The sequence below is a fragment of the Neopelma chrysocephalum genome, unplaced genomic scaffold, assembly GCF_003984885.1.
Source record: "Neopelma chrysocephalum unplaced genomic scaffold, ASM398488v2 Primary Assembly neopelma1_97222, whole genome shotgun sequence".
Classification (NCBI taxonomy): domain Eukaryota; kingdom Metazoa; phylum Chordata; class Aves; order Passeriformes; family Pipridae; genus Neopelma; species Neopelma chrysocephalum.
This window is the reverse complement of record NW_020925863.1, coordinates 3,984,611-4,005,443: the sequence shown is the minus strand read 5'-3', so window position 1 is coordinate 4,005,443 and position 20,833 is coordinate 3,984,611. Positions and strand designations below refer to the sequence as shown.

At 39.7% G+C, this 20,833-nt stretch overlaps 2 protein-coding genes across 4 annotated transcripts in view; one reads left to right on the top strand and one right to left on the bottom strand.

Moving 5' to 3' along the window:
* Positions 1 to 20,833, bottom strand: part of PLPPR5 (phospholipid phosphatase related 5) — a 153,112-nt gene that overhangs the window by 130,031 nt on the left and 2,248 nt on the right. For all 3 annotated transcript variants that reach the window (XR_003532313.1, XR_003532314.1, XM_027671830.1), the window contains exon 2: positions 16,512 to 16,602. Coding sequence is in view for 1 of the 3 variants with exons in the window: in XM_027671830.1 (XP_027527631.1) it covers positions 16,512 to 16,550 (39 nt within the window). In the remaining 2 variants the exon portion in view is untranslated. The remainder of the gene's footprint in view (positions 1 to 16,511; positions 16,603 to 20,833) is intronic.
* PLPPR4 (phospholipid phosphatase related 4) overlaps positions 5,229 to 20,833 on the top strand; it is a 29,669-nt gene continuing 14,064 nt past the window's right edge. Inside the window, exons 1-2 of the mRNA XM_027671826.1 lie at positions 5,229 to 5,381; positions 17,542 to 17,727. Of these exons, the coding sequence (XP_027527627.1) occupies positions 5,304 to 5,381; positions 17,542 to 17,727 (264 nt within the window). The 5' untranslated portion in view covers positions 5,229 to 5,303. The remainder of the gene's footprint in view (positions 5,382 to 17,541; positions 17,728 to 20,833) is intronic.

The following is a 20,833-nucleotide window of genomic DNA, read 5'->3' as shown; positions in this document are numbered from 1 at the left end:
AATGTATTTGTCTTATGACTATAACAATGTTTTAAATGGGTAACTGTAAAACAAGCAATGTCCCCTCATCTTCTCAGGGCAGATTTACTTACTGAATAACATGTGAATTCAATACACAGGGGAAATTCCCGCAACCAGACATTTTCCCGAGAGACTAGGAGGGAAGAAAGAAGAATATATATATACAAACACACACTGCTGCATATCTGAATTCTGATATGGCAAGTAAAGCAGAACAAGAAACATCTGTCAGTTCCACACAGCAAAGCCCAGCTCCCATATGCCACTCTTTCTCCAGAGAGGATTACTGTTTTAATATGCTGAGTTCACATCATCTATTCCACACAGTCAGTGGGCAAACCAAAAACAAAAAATCCATCTATATAATATGAGTTAACCCTGATCCATGCACACGGTCCCAGAGGAGGCCTTTCTGCAGGGAAATTGTGTGTTGACCAGGGGAAAGCAGGTTTTCTTAGGCTACTAAGCAACAGTAAGTGTAATTGCAGCTGCTGCTGCTGCCTCTGGCCAAATTCTGCTTGCTACAAACCCCCCAGAGCCACTTTCTGACCAGGGGATCTGCACAGCCCTGCACTCACCAGCTCTCTTTAAATCTTTGCCATTTTATTTCATAATGCTTTGCAAGTGGGTTTATTCAGTGATATAGCACTGGTCCCTGCTTATGCAGTATGCTTTCTGTTCCCATGGAAGCAGTGAAACCATAGCCATTCCCTGTGTCCAGCACTCACCAAAGCCTGGGAATAAAGGCAGGCTTTGCTGCAGAGGGAAGAGAGCACCTGGATAAAGAGGCGATGACCTGCAGTTACATTTTATGCAGTGCAACTTTGCCAACACAATAGACTTTGCTGGAAAATCAAATCATGTTTCTAATAACTGTGGCAGCTGCTGTCTGCCTGACAAGTACAAAGAAAGGTGTTTTCTTCACCTAAAGAAGCTTCACCAGCAATACTTCTTTAAGGGGGTAAGGTCTTGGGTCAAACTGAGCTATTAAAATTCAGCTTGCAATCACCAGGGACACCACTGATAGCCAAGTTTTCTTTTTGCTGACGGAATAATAAATTGCTCTTAAAAACTTATTCCAGATGAGTCAGAAAAGGCCTATAGTCCACATCTACGAATTTCATCTTTTATTTCCCCAACTTTTTTAAATGTTTCCATGAACTTGATTGGTTTTGCTGAAGCAAAGCACAAACAAAAAATATTATGCTTTATGCTCACATGTTGCCATGTTACAGAGATTGCTTGAAGCTGGGTAAAAAAGCTGTCAATGCTAGTGCAGATCCTGTACATATGACTATCCTGCACATAGATGCATTCATAAAGTCACGCATCACCACACTTTCTTGTAAGACTATCTTGATTGAAAGGGACAGGATGTGTTTTCTGAATTAGTTACCGCCAACACATTTTCCTTTAGGAGATCATATGGATGAGTCACTCATTGCGGTGGGCTGACCCTAGATGGACACCAGGTGTCTACCAAAGTCGCTCTATCACTTTCCTCCTCAGCTGGAGAGGGGACAGAAGATCTAACGAAGGGCTCATGGGTTGAAACAAGAACAGATAGAGATCACTCACCAGTTACTGTCTTGGGCAAAACGGACTAGACTGGAGGAAATTAGTTTAGTTATAACCAATTTATTAATGAATTTACAGCAAAACAAATCAGAGTAGGATAATGAGAAATAAAACCAAATCATGAAACACTTTCACCCCCCCTCCTTCTTTCTGGGCTCAACTTTACTCCTAAATTCTCTACCTCCTCCCCACTCAGTGATGCAGGGGGATGGGTTAGGGTTAGAGGGGTGTTGTTAGCTTCACATTGCCTCTGCCTTTCCTTCCTCCTCACAGGGAGGACTCCTCACACTCTTTCCCTGCTGTATGTGTGGGGTCCCTCCCATGGAAGACAGTTCTCCAAGAACTTCTCCAGTGTGAGTCCTTCCCACAGGCTACAGTTCTTCATTAACCACTCCAGCATGGGTCCCTTCCACAGGGTCACAAGTCCCACCAGGACCCTGTTCCAGCATGGGTTTCCCACAGGGTCACAGCCTCCTTTGGGCATCTACCTGTTCCAGTGTGTGTCCTCCTTCTCCCCCGCCTTCTTCACTGACCTCAGTGTCTCCGAGCTTTCTCTCACATAACGTCACTCCTCTCTCCAGCTGCAATTCCTGTTGCACAGCAACTTTTTTACCTCCTTGACCATGTTATACCAGAGACATTACCATTGTTGTCAATGGACTCAGCCCTAGTCAGTGGTGGATCATCTTGGAGCCGGCTGACATGGGCTCTATCAAACATAGGGGAAGCTTCTGGCATCTTCTCACAGAAGCCACCCCTGTAGTTCCCCTGCTACCAAAATTTTGCTGCACAAAGACAATACACTCATTTACACAAAAGCCATTTCACACTGTTCTATCAGCATTAAGGGAATTTAACAAGGATATAAACGTATGTTATACTCATTTGAAGGCTGCTTATACTTCTTAAGCAATCCAATGAGTTTCTATGTAAATGGGAACCAATCTGTTAATTTCTTATAATTAACTGTCAAAATAGCTGAATGCAACAGCACTGGGGGGACTTGTGTGTTTTCAGGTATTAATACATAGATGAAACCCTTAGTCCAGAAGCCATATCATTGCACTCAGGAAGGGATTTTTCTAATTTTCCATCAATATTCATGTGCTCGAAACAGGACACACAGCAACCTAAATATCAATCTTGAGAAGCAGAGAAGAAGTATTCTTACTCCATTACGTTAGTTCAGGACATAAGGTCCAAATGCCTGCAGCCCTCTCTGGATACTGCATGGTGAAGAAAGGTACAGAGCCTCTGCATCGATTCCATCAAGTGCTTCCTTCTGAGGCTCAGGTAGATAAGAAGGGGGCCAGGAATGCATTGTTGGCAGCAGAGCAAGGCTGAAATGATGAAGTGGCACCTTAGCTGTACCTTGGTGACTTACTCTACATACAGCTGAGTCTCAAAAAAGAACCTAAGTGAAAGCCCAGAGAGAAGGGTAGGAAATGCACCCTAATCATGTCCATACTTGCCCATCACCTTTTAGACTAGTGTGAGACAGACATGCCACACTCTGGGACTGAGGCATTGATTATCCTTTTCCTCCTCTGTTTGACTAGATAAAGGGCAGAAATTTTTGACAAGGTCTGTCACTGACAAAAAAGTGACTGCTTCACTTCAGCTGACTCATAAATAACTCCTCTTCTAACTCCTTCTATCAGTACACTCACAAAATAGTGAGAAAAAATCCCAGAGAATTAGCACAATTCTTTCTGCCCTTACAGCAGTCACACAGCTTGCATTGCATCCTTCCCACGACTCTTCTTTATAATGAGAATTTGTAGAATAGACGCTGGATACTACCTTGTGTTTCACTGTACCTGACTATCACAGATGCACTCAATTGGCTTTTAGGCAGTACAATGACAAAATATACTTACTAGTAGGAGTTTCTCCAGTTTCTAAAATTACATTACGATGTGAGTTTCTCAGTTCATTTTACCAAAAAAGCACTCTAATCCCCCTGTTCTCGCAGAATGAAGCAATCGTGTGTGAAACAGAGGCAGAAAAAGTACTCGAGTAAATTTTATTAGTGTGTGCTGATGATTTTTCAAGCCAGATTCATGATTTCACAATAATCAAGGCTCATACGGTAAATGCAACTCTAAGTGGATATCACTCGTTAACATTCTCCCCAATAAAAGTTACATATTTGGCAAGAGCAAAATCTTACTACAGCTCCTCAAGACTTGCTGTTTTACTTGGAATAACCCATCAGCAAAGTTAACAAAAAGGGAACTTTTTACTTAAAGGCTAGACCACTGATGGGCAGAAACCACTACCAGACATCCCCACACTAGAGTAATTTCTGGAATTTAGTGCTGATAGACAGGCACAAACCTCCTCTGCTCACAGCTCCTCTGCTCCCAGCAACCATTCTAGCCACCTCTGCTCCCTGGAATCCCCCAACTTGCCTTTCACCAGGTTACCAACAAGTGCCCTGATTCCTAAGCCAGCAGAAACCCTGGAAATCTTTCCAAGCAGGGTTATGACAAGAATATGTGTTGGTATGGCAACACATGTTGCAGCTCTGAAAAGTCTTTTTCAGTGATTTGGAGTCAGACTACAGATTTGCCTTCCACACCTGCCTGCAGGCAGGGAGTATGTTTTTGATTTTACCCTCTCATGAAATGTCTTTGCTTGTCTGCTCAGTGCAGAGCATGGATTGGCATATCCGCTCTGGATAAATGAAAAGAGAACAGCTAGAAAAGAAAAGCAGCTGATGTCAATTTTCATCTCCATTGCCATAGCAGCCAAAATACTAGCAACCATCTGAACAAGAACAGTAGGTTATCTCCCATTTTCCCCAAAAGAGGAGGGACAGGAAACAAACGACTGCTTGAATCACACTTCTCTCCTTGAACATTAAAGCTAAACGCCACAATGCAAGAAGAAACTTACAGGCATAAGACTTTTGTAGACATTATTAATGCTCTACAAAGAATGAAAATGCTATCTTGCACAGAGAACTCCTGCAGGCCTTATCCAGGGTACCTCTCGCTGACATCAACAGGAGCTTGCCCGAAAAAACGCTGCAAACTTTGATCCATAAATAGGATCTCAACACATTTCACCATGGAAACAATTGTTCAGGTTAATTCTGCTCTCTTCAAGACTAGCAGGAACTGCACCAGATACTTCACAGATCAGAGGAATCACGTGCCTCAGTACTGCACATGGGGTTGAAGAGCTCAGTTTGCCTCAGTCCCAGTCACACCACACCCCCTGACTGGCGCTGAGGCTGGGTGAACTGTCGTTAGCAACTTGGTCTCAAAAAGAGTACACCTGCAAGAAAACATTGGTCGTATAGGAATGCGATTCCGAAGGCCATTCTACTACTCTGTTTCAGAAAAAATACTTCCCAGAAACAAGATAAATGCCGCAGGCTCCCCACGGAGCACCCCGAGCATCCTCACGCCCGCAGGGATCCTGCCCCGGTCTCTCACACCTGTACGTGTACCCGTGCGAATCGCTTGCTACAGCCAAAGCTTCCTCGCCGGGGCTCCCCCCGCACCCCCGGCGCGAAGGAGTTAAGGCGGCCGGGACCCCCGCCCGCCGCCGAGCAGGCTCCTGACGTCAGCCCCGCGCTCGGCGCAGCGCTCGGCGCGGCGGCGGCGGGCGCAGGAGAGCCCGCGGCGGGCGGGCGGCTGCGAGCGGCCGGGGCAGCGCTTGGCCGCGGGGCCGCCGCCCGCAGCCCCGCCAGCATGTCCGCGAAGGAGCGGCCAAAGGGCAAAGTGACCAAGGACAGCGTCACCCTCCTGCCCTGCTTCTATTTCGTGGAGGTGAGTGGCCGCCGCGCCGAGCGGGCTGGGCTGTCCGCGGCAGGCGCGGGGCTGGCGAGCAGCGGGGCCGTTCCGCCGGGAGCGCCGCGCGCCCGCGGACAGGGATCGCCTCGGCGCTCGGTCCGCACCGGCTGATGCAAAACCCTTACGTGATGCTTTGGCTCACCGAAATCAGCATCGAAGCCCCCTATAAGGAGCAGTAATAAATTAACCTCTTCTATGCGGTCTTTTGAAGCGGGAATTATTTCTAAGAATTGCTTAGAAAATGAGAGGGTTGCTCAGCTAAAGTGTGCTATGTGCATAAGAACCTCTCGGGAGGAAGACATGTTTCAAGGAGAGCTGGCTTCCAGGCAAACACCGCTCACATTGCTGTGATAGAATAAAAATCATGTTCATAAGGGAATGCTTAGAAAAACAGAAATGTTCTCAAAATTATAATCACTGGTATGTTTTTGCTGACCCCTGGACTCTATGCTTCCTCTATCAGAGCTAAAAATGTCTGTTTTTAAAGCAGAATGAGGTTCTCGGCACATCTTAAAGAGCAAAACCTGCTATGGCTGCTCAGCTGGTTGCAGGTGGAGTTGCAGACACTGGCTGCTTGGTGTGTTACTTGGAGGCATTTAGCCTCCCTAGAAAGTAGAGTCAGTTAGGTGCTTCTGTAAAATCATAAGTAATGTATGACATACATATAAGTATGTAGGCAAAGGTTAAGCTTAAGGAATTGTCTAATGGCATAGCAGTAAGAGAAAGGTAAAAATGTTATACAGATTGAGCAAAGTGTTTCAGGTGACCCCACTCACAGGGAAAAGCCTGAGGCACTTTGAGGCACCAAGTAACTTACTGAGAGAGATTGTGAAATAACGTGAAGAACTTAATGGTAAAATATGGTGTAAGTTAACTATAACTGGCACTCAAAAGCATAGAAACATATAAAATACTTAATCTATAAAACATTAAAATATAAACACTGGGTGAAATATAAAATAAAAATTATTTTCTCTCGGGTGCACTTGAAGGGCTTTGGAGGTTCTCTGGGAGATAGAAAGGGTTGGGCTGAGAAGGAGTTTTAGGTACCAGTGGAGTGTTTTTGCTCTCTAAGCACCTGGGCATGGTCAGCAGCTAACCCTAAGTAAGCTGCACCAACTGGAAAGCTTTGCAGAGGCTGGTTGTATGGAAGCATCAGGCTCATCCTGTCAGTGTAATTAGGCCTGCTCAAGAAAAGCCCTTTGATGGAAGAACTTGCTCTGACATATATCTTACATTAGCTTTGCATAGGAGGCAGAGGTTAAGCTTGGAGAAGCCCCTAAAATAGGTAGGGGCTTCTTTATTCTCTGTGCTGTCTTTGCTGCTTTGGTAATCCAAACAGGAAGGGAGTCTTCTGTACCTCAGCTTGGGCATAACTCTAATGCAGGGGATGATATAGAGATCCTGCAAGACAGAACAGAACCTATGCTGTTTGGTGGGCTGTGCTTAGGCCTGCAGAAAGATGGGAAAAAATACAGAGCAACAGCACAAAATGTGTGCGTGCTGCTCTTAAATGTTGCCTTATATAATATTGATTGCATACTTGTATTTCTCCCAGAAGCTCCCTGCAGCTGTTACAAGGAATAAGACAAAAGATTCTGTGAACATTGAAGAACTTGCACTGAGTTCTGTGTATAGTTCCCACGTGAGGCAGGCGAGTTCTCTACACTGGTGTGGACTCTTAGGATCCTCAGCAAGTCATTTACAGCTACATCTAAAAGCAGGTGGAGATTTCTTCGACACCCAGTTGCTCTGAGAGTCCGAGTCCTCAGCTAACAGAATGGTCTCCTAATGAACTTTTAGGACTTCTATACTATACAGTCACAGGAACAAAGTCTAGAGCCTGCAAAAACCCTTTCCCACCAAGAGCAAGTTCTAATTATTGAACTGCAGACTTAGGGCCCTTCTTGAACTGGGAAGTAAAAGTAACATCAAGAAAAAAACAATTGACTGCAATACACTTGACCCTAACATTGATTAGGAAACTTTTGGTGAGTTATCAGCCCTCTCCCATTACACAGCAGGAGGATTTGAAACCATCTCTCACATTTCAGTTAAGTACTCAAATCACTTGAGTGAAGGGGTAACAACAATTCATATGATATTTAGAAACACGTAGCTTGTGTTACTTGGGTGCACCCACTCTGTACTTACACACATGCACACTCATTCTAATCAGACTATTGTGAATGCCTTTCTAAAGATTTGTTGCACAGCAAATGCCAGCACTTAAGAGGCATCAGGTAAAGGACATGATGACTTAGATTTGTCTGTTGTGACTGGCTCAAAGAGAACCAAAGATTAAGTTGTACCCCATAAAGAGAGATTTAATCAAAGATAACTTAAATGCAATGAGAAGTTTGCAAATGTAAGGGATAGAGGAGTTCGCTCGGCGTGGTTGACAGGCATTACTATGTCATATGGATTTCCTTTGTAAGCAGGAGGTAAGTTCCTGATTAAATCTAACAACAGCCAACTACTTAAAAACAAGACTTACCCTTAAATAAGGCTTTCTGAATTTTAAGGCATTTACTTTTATGAATGGGTGATAAAAAACAGGCTTTCAACCTCTCACCTCTGAATGCTGTGAATTCTTTTATGTTTTTTTTTCCTTTTGGCACTCCTTCACTTTTATTTTCCCTGTCCTGTTCACAGCAGACAGTCCCCTCCCACTCACTCTGCATTGCAACAAGAAAAGCCATAGCCCATAGCCCATTAGGTTTGTACCTTCAAACAAGAAAATTAGGGTTTGCTGACATTCACTTTCCATCAAGACCTACCTAGGAGGTCTAGGCCAAAGGAAAAGCAGATTGTTTAGAAAATACATTATAAAAAAGTGCCATTTTTTTTCTCTTGAATGCTAGACAAAAGGATTGACTTGGAAAAAAGGATGTTGGGTTGAGGAGGAATTCCAAATTCCAAGTGGTAGGAAAGGGATGTGTTCATGTTATACAAATGAAGTATATTCTAAAGGGTGAAATAATATATGTAACAACCAATATAATGCAGGCATGCAGAACTTCAGAAATAGCAGCAAACAAATGCAGTTCCGACACTGAGGGCTTTCAGCTATTAAGATACTTTAGAATGTGTTATGAATGAGACTTAACTCCTGTAAACAAATGTGTTTAGTGGCAACAACTTTCAGAGTTGGATAAAATATGATTACATAGAATATATGCAGGCCTGAAGAGGAGGAGACTGAGGGGAGTCATTGCAGTCTACAGCTTCCTCTCAAGGGAAAGTGAAGGGGCAGGCACTGATCTCTTCTCTGTGATGACCAGTGACAGGACCCGAGGGAATGGCCTGAAGTTGTGTCAGGGGAGGTTTAGGTTGGATATTAGAAAAAGGTTCTTCTCCCAGAGGGTGGTTGGGTGCTGGAACAGGCCCCCCCAGGGAAGTGGTCACAGCACTGATCCTGACAGAGTTCAAGAAGCATTTGGGCAATGCCCTCAGGCACAGGATGTGACTCTTGGGGATGGTCCTGTGCCAGGCCAGGAGTTGAACGCTGATGATCCCTTTCAACTCAGGACTTATTCTGTGAACTAATGGATAATTCAAACTAGCCGGTTTTGCCAACAAAAGAGTTAAAACATAAAACCAATATGCCCCTCTTAAGATCACTAGTTATTCTTCATTTATACAGGAAAAGCAAAAGGAGAATCAGGCTAAAGCTTTGACAGACATAGAACTGTAAAGGAAAGAAAATTAAGAGACAGCTTCTGAAAAATCTGGATGGGTCATTCCCTAAAAACATCAGAGGCAAATAAATAAGTATTATGAAGTAAATCTTAACACATTTTCAGTTACATATTTGCAAGTGTCATGATTCATAAAACAAAATAACTTGATGATTTATCCTATGTCTCATAAGAATGCTTTAGAGGTTATTTTAAAGGACTGGTAGTACTTCTGCTTAGCAGAACCTCTGATTAGCACACACTCGTTAGAGCTGAATAATTTTAGATTGCCTTGTGCACACTTACCTGAAGGATGTGGTAATCAGCACTGCCAGGCGGTAAGCTCTGTTTTATTCCTAATTATGCTTATGGTATTTTAGGGTTCTGTAGACTGTATGGGTTATCTGAATTTCATTTGCATAGTTGAGAAAGACAAAACTTACCATGAAAATTCATAGCCCCTCTGGCCTAGTGGGAATTACTTTTCATGGTAAAAAGTTTACATGCCTCTGAGAGAACTTGAAGATGACTATTCCTGGAACGAGTTTTGCTTTTTGTTAACTGACTTTGTTTTCAGCCTATTCAGAGTGTATCATAATTATATTCACTTAGAGAAGAAATATCAATGTCTTGCATTTTAATATGAACCTGGAAAACTTCCAGAGTTACGCAGTTTCCATTCCTGGCAGAATGGTCACACTTAGGAGGCAGGACAGACAGACACATTTCTTCTTGGTGAAGGAGAAAGACTGTCTTCACTCATGCTATCCCACTTCTAAACTCTTGGTTTAAATCCTGTTTTCACAGAAGTGACTATAAATTTTGCCTTTGACTTCAGTGGCATTACTGCTTCACCCTGTGCCTCAGATGTGGGAATGCAAAAGGTCAAGGTGTCAATCTGTGTGACTTGATGCACTTATTCTCCAGCTAAATTGTGCTCCTGTGGCACAGCCTCCATCTGTTGGTTGCTGAAATTCCAGCTACTCAAATCAGAGATATTTCAGACAATGTCCCTTGTGCAGTTATATTTCTTTTTCCTTATGTTGTCTTCTAGACTCTTTGTATGATGAACGCATACAGATAGAGGCAGCTTCTTTTCCTGCATTTTCCAGAGCTCAGCCAAACCTTAATTGTACCAGAATTGTTTTGAAACACTTCTTTCAGTACTGGAAGACCACTTATTTTTCTTGTTCCCCAAAGGAGTTGGAATTCTCATCAGCAAAAGCACAAAGATCTGTTATCATTGGAGGACTCTAGGCTGAAAAACTCGGGAGGTCATCAGCTTCCATTGAAATAAGTGCATGTAGAGAATGACCACTGTGTCTCAGCAAAAGATGCTTTATTTCCTTTTGTTTCTAACTTACACTGACAAAGCTGGGTTTGACACATCATTTGATAGCTCAGTGCCACTTCTCAGTTACATCTGGAATGTTTTTCAGCTGTTCAGTCATGCATGACCTGCAACGTTTAAATTATAGTCACCTGCAAGTCACGTACAGGTGTGACTGCAAGAGGCACAAAAAGCCAGAGGAGTGCAGTGATTAGAATAAGAGAAAAGGGAGAGTAGGCTGTAGGACTAAATCTTTCTTCCTAAGAAGAACATGATGTTTGGATCTAATGCAAGAATTAAGCTATACTGCTGTGCCTTGAAGGCTCATGTAGTCATATTTCCCTCTAGATTAGTTTTCTGTTATACTTAAGTTAACTATGGGGGGCGAGGGGGGCACCCCAAAAAAAAAACCAACTGCAGAATATGAAATTATCTCCATACTGTCAAAGTAGCATAATACTTTCCAAATAGATGGCTTTTTCTCTGAAAAGAGTCAACCATGTGTGAGAGCAGAGGAAGGAGAAATACACTTAGCTGTCTGCTCATTGAGCTGACCTCGTCAATGTGGCTGACTCAGAGGATAGATGTCAGATTTTTTATAGCAGTGCGTTAGAGACCAGCATCCCCAAAATATTAAGGGGCTATCTGAGGCCTGAGGAGGCTGCTATGCTCAAAGCAGCTATGTAATTTGTTGGCTAAGTCATCAGTGTTACATCCTCGACGTCACATCTGTGCTTGTAGAAGAGCTGTACAGTCTGCATACTGCCACAAAAGGGGAGTGAAAAGGGACGTGTCAGGCTTGTGCCAAGGCTGTCTTGGGAGAACAAATGCAAATGACACAAGTTAGATGTCCCTTCTGTTTTTGGCTTTGTGCTTGGCAAGTGCAGAGTTTGAGTAATTCTTAGTGAATGAAGGCCCTGCTCCCTTTCCAGTCCAGCAACATCCTCTTGACCTAATACTTCCAGTAGTAAAAGAAGGCCTGAATATATTAGAAATTAAAGGAGATGCATTTTTCCAAATTATTGTCTCTTTCAAAAATTAATAACCCTCCCTGTGATTTTCTTCTGTAATTATTAAAAATCTATTACTCTGCAGCCAAAATTAATAAAACCCAGCTTATTGTGGAACCTTAACATGCGCAGTAGCTGAGCTGTTACATTGCTTCTTGACTGATGATCCTATCACTTAAAAGTTCAATTTGTTGGGAGTTCTGAAGTGGCAAAACAACATGGGAGTAAGTCACTGGAGAAAAGCTGGCACCCACAAGATTAATTTTTTTTTGTATATATGGGAATCAGCATGTTTTAGAGAGTACAATAAATTGTAGCATTGTGTAGGGACTGATAGCTTTGTCCCTTAGAGATGGGGGTTTGAGGAAACTTCTAGCTGAAATTTGGTAACACTGACCTGAAAACAACCACCTTTTTTTGAAGTGCTCCTGTTCTTGATTTACCATAACCTTGCAGTGGGAGCATAAAGTGAATTTTGTAATCAACAGTATGTGCGATATCCTAAATCTCATTTTGTGTAGTTATTCATTGATTATAACTAATCGTTGATTTAATTAGACAATAATAACAATAATTAAAAGAATGATTCATCAATTACATTTGAAGTCACACTGAAAAGAAATGCATTAGTGGTATTTTTTTGTGGTTTAAATTTCTGCTTAAGGATTTAGTTTCTATTTAAACACATACATGCAATTAAAGAGAAATATTTGCAAACTATTTTTAGATTATTCCTGCTTGAAAATATTTTGTTAAACAATTTTTATTTTGTTTGTTTCTCCCTGTGTAATTGCTACTTCACATACATTTATAAAAAAATTTAAAAAGCACTTTTAGGATTACCATGCATTCAGCATGATTGAGATTTCTGAAATAAATAGGAATTGTATCACTGGTGTATCAGCTCTATTTTTGGTCTTACACATACTGAGAGCTTTCTATTAAGATCTGGTAAAAGATCAAGACGTTTGATATTGGTTGTATTTCCAAAGCTAGACTCTAATTGGCAGTCACCAAATAATTAAGTTAAATTCTAAAATCAATGCTGGAGATATGGATAACTTCATTTTCCAAAATGGTAATGATAATAGATTTCAATGACATCTGGGATTTGAAATTAAATCAAATAGTGTTAAGTCTAGGAGAAGAAAGATCATTATATCATGTCTCTGGACATAAGTTCCACAAAACTTAGACAATGGCAAGGTAAAAATCCTTTAGAGAAAAGACTAATTCCTTGTAGCTTTTGGGACAGATGAAACCTGCATCCAAAAAAGGGACAAGAAGCAGCAGAAACTTGAGTTCAGAGAGAAAAGCAAAAAACCTTTATACAGATGCAAGTCTTACACTTCTGAAAAGCCTGAATGCCTTCTCTTATAAGCCTGGGGCATTTAAGAATTAAGCTTAGAACATAAAAATAAATCTAAAAATCTGACTTTTATGTGAGGCATGTCCCCTGCTCTGTAGCCATCCTATGCTTAGTACTCTCTCTTCAGAGAGTCAGGAGTTCTCAAAAACAAGAGAAAATGGCAGAATTTAGCTATACCATTTCTTAATATTGACCTATTATGGAAGGATTTCAATCACAGTTATGATCTCAGTATTCATTCCTGTCAAGAGAAGAGAGACCTATCCTCTTTCCATTCTCTCCTCCTGTCTGTTGTGAATCTCACAGCAAAGTACAACAGCCAGGGCAGTTGAAAGCTGCAATCGCTGTTAGTAGTTGGCTGAGAGAAGGAATACCTTGTTTCCTCCAACCCATCACAGCCCTCTTTCTTGTCTCATCCATCTGTTGTGCCTTGTCATTTAGACCATGAATTCTTTGGCACAAGGACTGACATCGATGATAAATTTAATAAAATCTTCCACAATACCACAGCTTTGCCATGTTATTATCCTGAAGATAAATAGGAACTCTTTGCTTAGTTAAGTGCTTAGAAATACAAGAGTTAGATATATAACTAGCAGTGTACAGTTTTGGAGAAAGAGAATTTATAGAAGCCAGGGCTTCCCAGGTTCCATCCACTCCAATAAGATTTTACTACTAAGGCTTGACCTTCCACTGACCCATTTGCAAGACGTCTGCTGTCATACCAGACCTGTATTCCTGCATTACAGAGGGTGCAGTGTGGTGGAGTTGCAGATGTAGGATAAGAGATGGAGCATATACTGGTACTGGAGACCCCAAGGTTATAAACAAGTCACCTAATAATCAGATAAAGAAATGCAGAGCTGCAGCTGGCAAAACTGATTTAAGGGGTAACAAAGAGAACAAAGAACAATCATCCAACATTACTGTTTTGGTTTTTCCTCCACTGGGTAACATACAGGAGGTTTTCTCCTTACAAGATATCATCCTTGTTGAACTCTTGGGAACAGAGAACATCTTTTCTGATGCTTGGACAATTCCTAGCTCAATACAGCAAAAGCTTTTAAAATATTAATAACATATTTGTTATTAATAGCAAAGTCCTACGGCTTAATGAAGGCTTTTAACTTACAGTTTAAGAAAACAGCAGGAGGAAAAAGAAAAAAAATATTTTTAAAAAATAAATAGACCATAAATCAAACTTTTCCAGCAGCTATGCTGGTTATGGTTCAAGGCTCTAATCCAAACAGAGTTTGACCATTTGAGTCAAATTCTACATTTACAGATGTAAATTACAAGATAAACAGGGATCTTTCTCCATTAGCCAATCCAGGAAGTAAGAGTATAAAGACTTATTAGTTAAAATATGTGAATTGACGTTGGGGGTTTTATTATTCTAATTAGGAACAGGAAAATTCCTATTCCATTTTGTAATTAAAACAATACACATTCTACCATCTAATTATATTTGACATTTTCAAGGTGTTGGGAGTTGAAGTCTATAATTACAGAAATACTACTGCCTTAAGCAGAACACTGCATAAATATTCATATATTAAATAGCCAGTTATACTGTTTAGAAGATTTTAGAAAGATTTACTTTTTTTAAAGAAATGTTAGACTTTAAGAAGATGCATTTAATATTTGTATTTTTAAAAAGATTGGAAGAAAAATGTCCTGTGGGATCTGACATACTGTATATAGCAAATTGAACACAAACCTATTCATTAGTGGTGTAAGCAGTTATGTTGGAGATTTATAGTCCTTTAAAATTATTTCTTTTCTTTTAGCAGAGTGAGTAATTACAGTCAGAAATAATATGGGAGTCCTGTAGTGAAGTCATAAGACAGTAAAATGCAATTCTTACAATTCCTTGATTTTGTAATTAATAATAAAATTATAGCTTACATACAGTAGTTTAGAAAAAAGTTATCCATATCTTTTATTTTGGTGTCTCACAATAAAATACCACTTCACATATCGCCTATTTTTGATAGTTGAATATTGCCATTTAAAACAATTGCCTTCCTAAGAATCCCATGATAAAAGTGGAGTTGGACTTGTGGGTAATGCATAGCCTATTGTTCAAAGAAAGACTCCCTTTCCTGATATTGGAGAAATGGAAAAATACACATTAAAGATGAAACTCTGAATGCAATGTGTTCCATGAGCGTGCCTGCTCTGTGTTTCCATTCTAAGAAATGAACCTTTGGGGACATCTTGATAAAAGAGTGTAATTTCTGAAAAGAAGGGCAATAGGCACTCTGCCTGTTTTGTCGATTTAGCTCATTGGAATGTTTGTGTCCTGTTATAAGATGCTTTGCCCCACGGGGCATGGACCCTGGCTAAGTCTTTAGGTATGACTTTCAAATACTTAATAATAAAAGATGTTGCAAATGTTTCAAGAGTTAAATACTGTGCAAAAAGGAAGTTGCAATACATGTGAGTTGAAATGCTGTTCAGAATTTCAGTGTCCAAGCAAGAGCAGCAGAGACTCAGTGCAATCTCCCTGCACACCAGAACAGCATGCGCTGTGGCAGCCTTCCTTCAGGAGGACACTTATCCCAATCAGGTCCATAGTCTCTGTGCAGGCAAGTGTTGAGAGAAGGGCACCCAGAGTCTGAAGAGTTTAGGGAAGTTCTCTTTCATCCTGCACATCTGTATAATGACTGGAAGCAGTCTAGCCCATGTTGACTAATCATGCATGCTTGCTTTATGGTCAGTCAGGGGCTGCATCCAGCAGGAAGTGAGGAGCAGTATTATATAATGCATCCAGTTAAAGAACTGGACTTCTTCCTGTGGTGGGCAGGAAGCAGGACTCAATTTAGTGACATTGTATGTAATTATTCCATATATATTTATGTCAGATTATATAATAGATGTGTATTCACATAACATGTATTACATATTGTGTACGTTATATGCTATACAAAATATGTATGTGTAATATAGTATATGAGTGCAAATAGATATATACATGTTTGGGTTATATATACACACACGCACTACTTACTGAAGCAAACTTCCTAGATCTTGGTGTTATTTTTGTAATGCTCACGGCACTTAAGGATGCAAATACACATTTCCTCCCTTTCTGTGCAACCACAGCCTCTATGCTACGTGACATTACAATGCAATCAACTTGAACACAGATAACCAGACAAGCAAAATTCTTCCCTTCTCCACCTCCTTCAGATTTCACTTGGAACACTTTGAAGACACAACTTAACCTCTTCAAATCTGTCATTCAGCAGATCAAAGATAAGCTGTTATTTTAAATAAAAACTAAGTCATATTAAAAGATGTTTCGATTAAATTTAGCTGGAACCCTCCTTCTTTAATCACTCACTTTAATCACATTTTATGCAAAAAAGCCTACATTTTAAAATGCTTAAATGCTTCAAAATCTGAAAATTGCCAGTTAATGCAAGAAACCATTGTCCTTCTGCAATGTATAGCATTTCTGAAATGTATAGTTTTTCTGAAACACATATTGATCACATTTTACCTCTGCTTTTTCTATTGTATTGTAGAATGATGAATAACATTGATTTTAATTGATCGGTTATTTTTGTAAAAGTGAACTGAACATTGCAATATAATATATACTATATATATATATAATATATAATATAACAATATAATCTAAGTATGCCCAAAATTATGTTAGGTCAATCCCTATTTCTCATAATCTCAGATGTTATTATGCATAGGTACCTTCATTGTAGTAGACGCACTGGGAAGGAGCCATTGCATCTTAGTGGAGGAGCAGGAGGTTGCTCTGGTGTTGCCTTATTCAGGGAGGACTCTGGAAAATAACAAACAAAACGTATTTCTGAGCATTTACTAAGAGGATACAGAGAATAATCATATCCTGCTGGTCACCTCTGAATGCCCCAACACCCACCCTCGGGGCAGGGCTGCCCTCTCTGTTCGCTTATAAACCAATGGCTTTAAAATGCCTTTTTGCTATTTCTTCTCTTGAATGACTTCCTTCCACAGAGACTTATTGGTTGAATCTGTGCTTTACGGAGCTGGTGGGAAGCAGGGGTGAATTTATCCCCAGAAGGGCCAACTCTGCTCTTAATAAATTACTGGAAGTAATTGCGAAGCGTAAAATCACTAAATAGAAAGAGGATAAAAGACCATAGTCATCATGGTTCCAAACAGACTGAGTCTTGCCAAAGTTAATTGCTTTTCTGATAGAATGGCAAAATGGATGTACAAAGGCAGAACACTATTTTATCACATATTTAGATTCTAGGGAAGCACTGGGTACTGGTTTTCATTAACTATTACTTTGAAACTTAATACAAACAGGCTTTGATGTAATGACTGTTGTACACATGACACAGAGTTGCTCAAGGACCAAAAAGAGTGATTGATGAACAGCAGAATGCTGAGGCCCCACATGGGAGATTGCAGTCCTGGTGCTTCTTTTTTAAAAAAAAATTAAAATCAAAGTTTGTCTATTAATGATTCATAGATGAAAAGGATAAATTATGTGTGCTGAAGATTGGACTGGGTGTTTTGACTAGCTTGGTAGACAACATGCTTGTTAATATCAACTGAACAGTATAATATCTCTAGAGAATTAATTATTTAAAGATAATAAAATGGATATGACAGAAAGCAGTGAGATGTAAATAGCAAACATCACAGAGATTTATTAACAGACTCTGTTGTCTTTGCAAAAGCATTGCTATTCCATTTCCAAACAGTAATTTGTTGCTTTCTTCTCTTCTAGTTGCCCATATTGGCATCTTCTGTTGTTAGCCTCTATTTTCTTGAACTTACTGATGTCTTCAAGCCAGTTCACTCTGGATTTAATTGCTATGACAAGAGTCTGAGTATGCCATACATTGAACCTACACAAGAGTCTGTTCCCTTCCTGATGTTGCTTAGTCTGGTTTTTGCTGGACCATCAATTACGGTAAGTTTGAGGTGCTACTGTCACTTAATAAGGATTTTGAACAGAGTTGCAGTTGGCATAAAGAAAATAGCATCTTTGGTTTCAGTTAAGCTGCAGACTGTCATCCAGGCTAATTACCTTAGGATTTAACATTTGTATTTCATTCTTCTGTAGCAAAAGGAGACACACTCCTTAAAACATCTCCTGTAGCACTTCATCTACTCTCACTATCCTGATTGTGGGCATTAATATTAAGAAACAGCATCTACAATTGGGTGATAATAGCTTGAATCATTCTGTTACACTCTACAAATATTTGAACTTTAACAGACAGGACATCTCCATACTCTGAGATACAAAAAATTCAAGATTTTGTTGGAAATAGCCCTGGATTTGCCACTTTTTTTAGAACTAGCTTTATTTGATAAGAAGGTATATCAATCTTGTCAGTGAACTCAACTACATTTTCCCAAATAACACTGGAACACTTCTAAATTTCAAGTTAGTCATTAAGAGCAGGCAAAAAGGGGCTGTTTTAACCATTCACCCAAAGGGAGGAGATGATTTCAGCAGAACAGAGATGTCCTGTCAGAATATGAGCCATATATATATAGATAAAAGAGGGAATTCATTTTGTCTGCTTTTAGCAGTTCAGAGAGGAACCTTATTCTCACACCACTCCTGTCTGGCAAATGGAGAGAGAAATTCACCTTGAGTGGGTGATTCCATGCACCTAAAAAGCTGAATCAACCTTTTGAAAGGATCTCTTCTCTCCCCCGACAGCAGTGACTACACATCTCAGATAGGCACTTCTCAAAGGCCAGCTGCAAATGTATCTCTGCTGCCAGCTTCTCTGAATTCCCTTAAATTCAACCAGTTCATTCCTTTTATAATGCTATCCAATTTACAGTTTAAAAAAAAAATCTATAAAATATGATGCCTCTATAAAAATCAAGTGCTGTTATCTCTTTGCTTTCCAGAATGTTTTTCTTTATTTGTCTTTTTTTTTTTAACTGAACTGCATTTGATTTTGTTGCTTTAGAAATCATTTTTAAAGGATTCTGCACAAGCAGCAGGCTAAAAATTGCACTCATTTAGCAACTGAGAGCTAAGACTCTCTGTGATGCTGGTGCAAAATGATTGCTACAAACACCAAATACTGTGATCAAAACCAAAACTTTGGTATTGCGGTTTGGCTGGATTTCTTAAGGTTAGACAGCATTTCTGTTAACAGCAAAGTGGACTTTTCTCAAATAGCTACAGAGGGAATCCTTCTAGACTCATTTGGGCCACAGTAGAGGGGTAAAACCTGATTTTTACTTTGGAGAGTTTATTTCAAGCCTCGGTAATATCAAACACCTTAAATCAAGATAAAAGATGCCCATTTCATGACATAGTATTTATTAAGGGCTGTGATTACAGCTAAATTATTTCAGCATTGCATGAAGTTTTGCAATAGAAAATGTCATTTTTGCTTGAATCATTCTACCAGCAGTACTGAAAATTGGCCAAAAACATGCCATGTGAGGAACTCAAACCCACACTTGAGCATGCCTATAAAAAATAAGTTTGGTAAACAAAATAAATCCAGAAGCTTCAAAGTACAACTGGCTGAAAGCTGAAGGTCTTAGGAAGGTGTAATTCATTAACACTGGTGTGAGCATGAATGTGATGCATGTATTAGTTGGAGGCTGCGGAGTGATAGTGCAAAATACACAACTTCCATCAATAAAGGCATGAAGGTGTTAGCTCCTTATTTTTCAAAGTAAAAAAGCTGAAATAAAAGACTATGGGATTTTTTGTCCAATTAGTCCCTTTTTCTTTGGAAAAATAGGCCAGTGAAGCTCAGTGAAAAAAGATTACAGTTGTACCATTGTCATCTTACAGAGTTTAGCGTTTTATAAATTACTTTTCTTTAACATTTCAATTAATTATACACTTCATAAAACCTGTAAAATATAGAAAAGAAAGCATGAGCTATGTGAGGAATTGAGCATCTCCAGTATATCCAAGTCTACACTTGTCTACACTTCAGGTATTTACTGTGGTATGAGGTGGTACAGGTGGTATGAGGCAGGAGGTCATCAAGACTCAATACAATACAGGTGTGATTAAGCCACATTTTAAATATTATCAAAGAGTGTAAATAAGAAAAAAAGAAAAGAAAAGAAAAATTATGTGTGAGGAAGAAGACAAGTAAATTCCAGTCTCAGTCCCTCCTTATTAGAAATATAGGAATAGGAAGTAATAGTAGAAATATTAGAATTGGAAGTAATTTTTTTCTGTATTATTTTTGTTGATATAATAATTTTTCCCATATATAAACCCATTCACTTTAATTATTTAAAAAAAAAATCTAACATTTTATAATTTATTTTCCCAAGCCATTATTACAGAAAGATCTGTGTGGCTTTGGGGCTTTATGTTGTGGTTTTTTCCTTTGGGCTTTTTTGGTCATTATTAGTGAGTAGCAAATGCTTTTAAACAGGTCTGTTCTGTAGGCCTGAAGGGTTACAAAAAATAACTACCTGTGTTATTGACATATGTCTTATAGCTTGTGGCATAGATTAAATTTTGTATATGTATTCACAAACCACAGGAGACTTCAGTGTGGAACAACTGGACTTGAAGAAATTACCAAGATGGATGTTTTAAGTCTGGAATATAGATATACCTGAATTGCAACATGACTGCCATTTGCTTCAAAGAACTCTGAATCTGATCCTCTGACAGATTTCCTCTCTAGTTACTCCTTCAGAAATGTTAGGACCAGTTATTTAATGGTATCAGTGTAGGTTCAAACTCTTATCAGCCACTGACCAAAAACCTGCTTAAAGGCCCTTTCTAACAGAGATCACCAGGGAATTAGATCACATTAATCTGGGAAATCAATTCATGCAAGAGAAATTCACTGCTGGCAGTTTCAGTCCTACTGCCTCCTCAGTTGTGGGAGTTGGTTTCTTTGGAAATACCAGCCTCTGAATTTTCCTTGACATAGGCCTTGTAGTTTCCTACTTTTTTCCTCTCTCACACAAGCTAATCCATCTGTCTGCTGTTTTTCCTGTACCAGACGTTCACTAAAGCTTGCATAAAAACTACTAGAATGTCTCAGGCTTTTAAGTTTGAA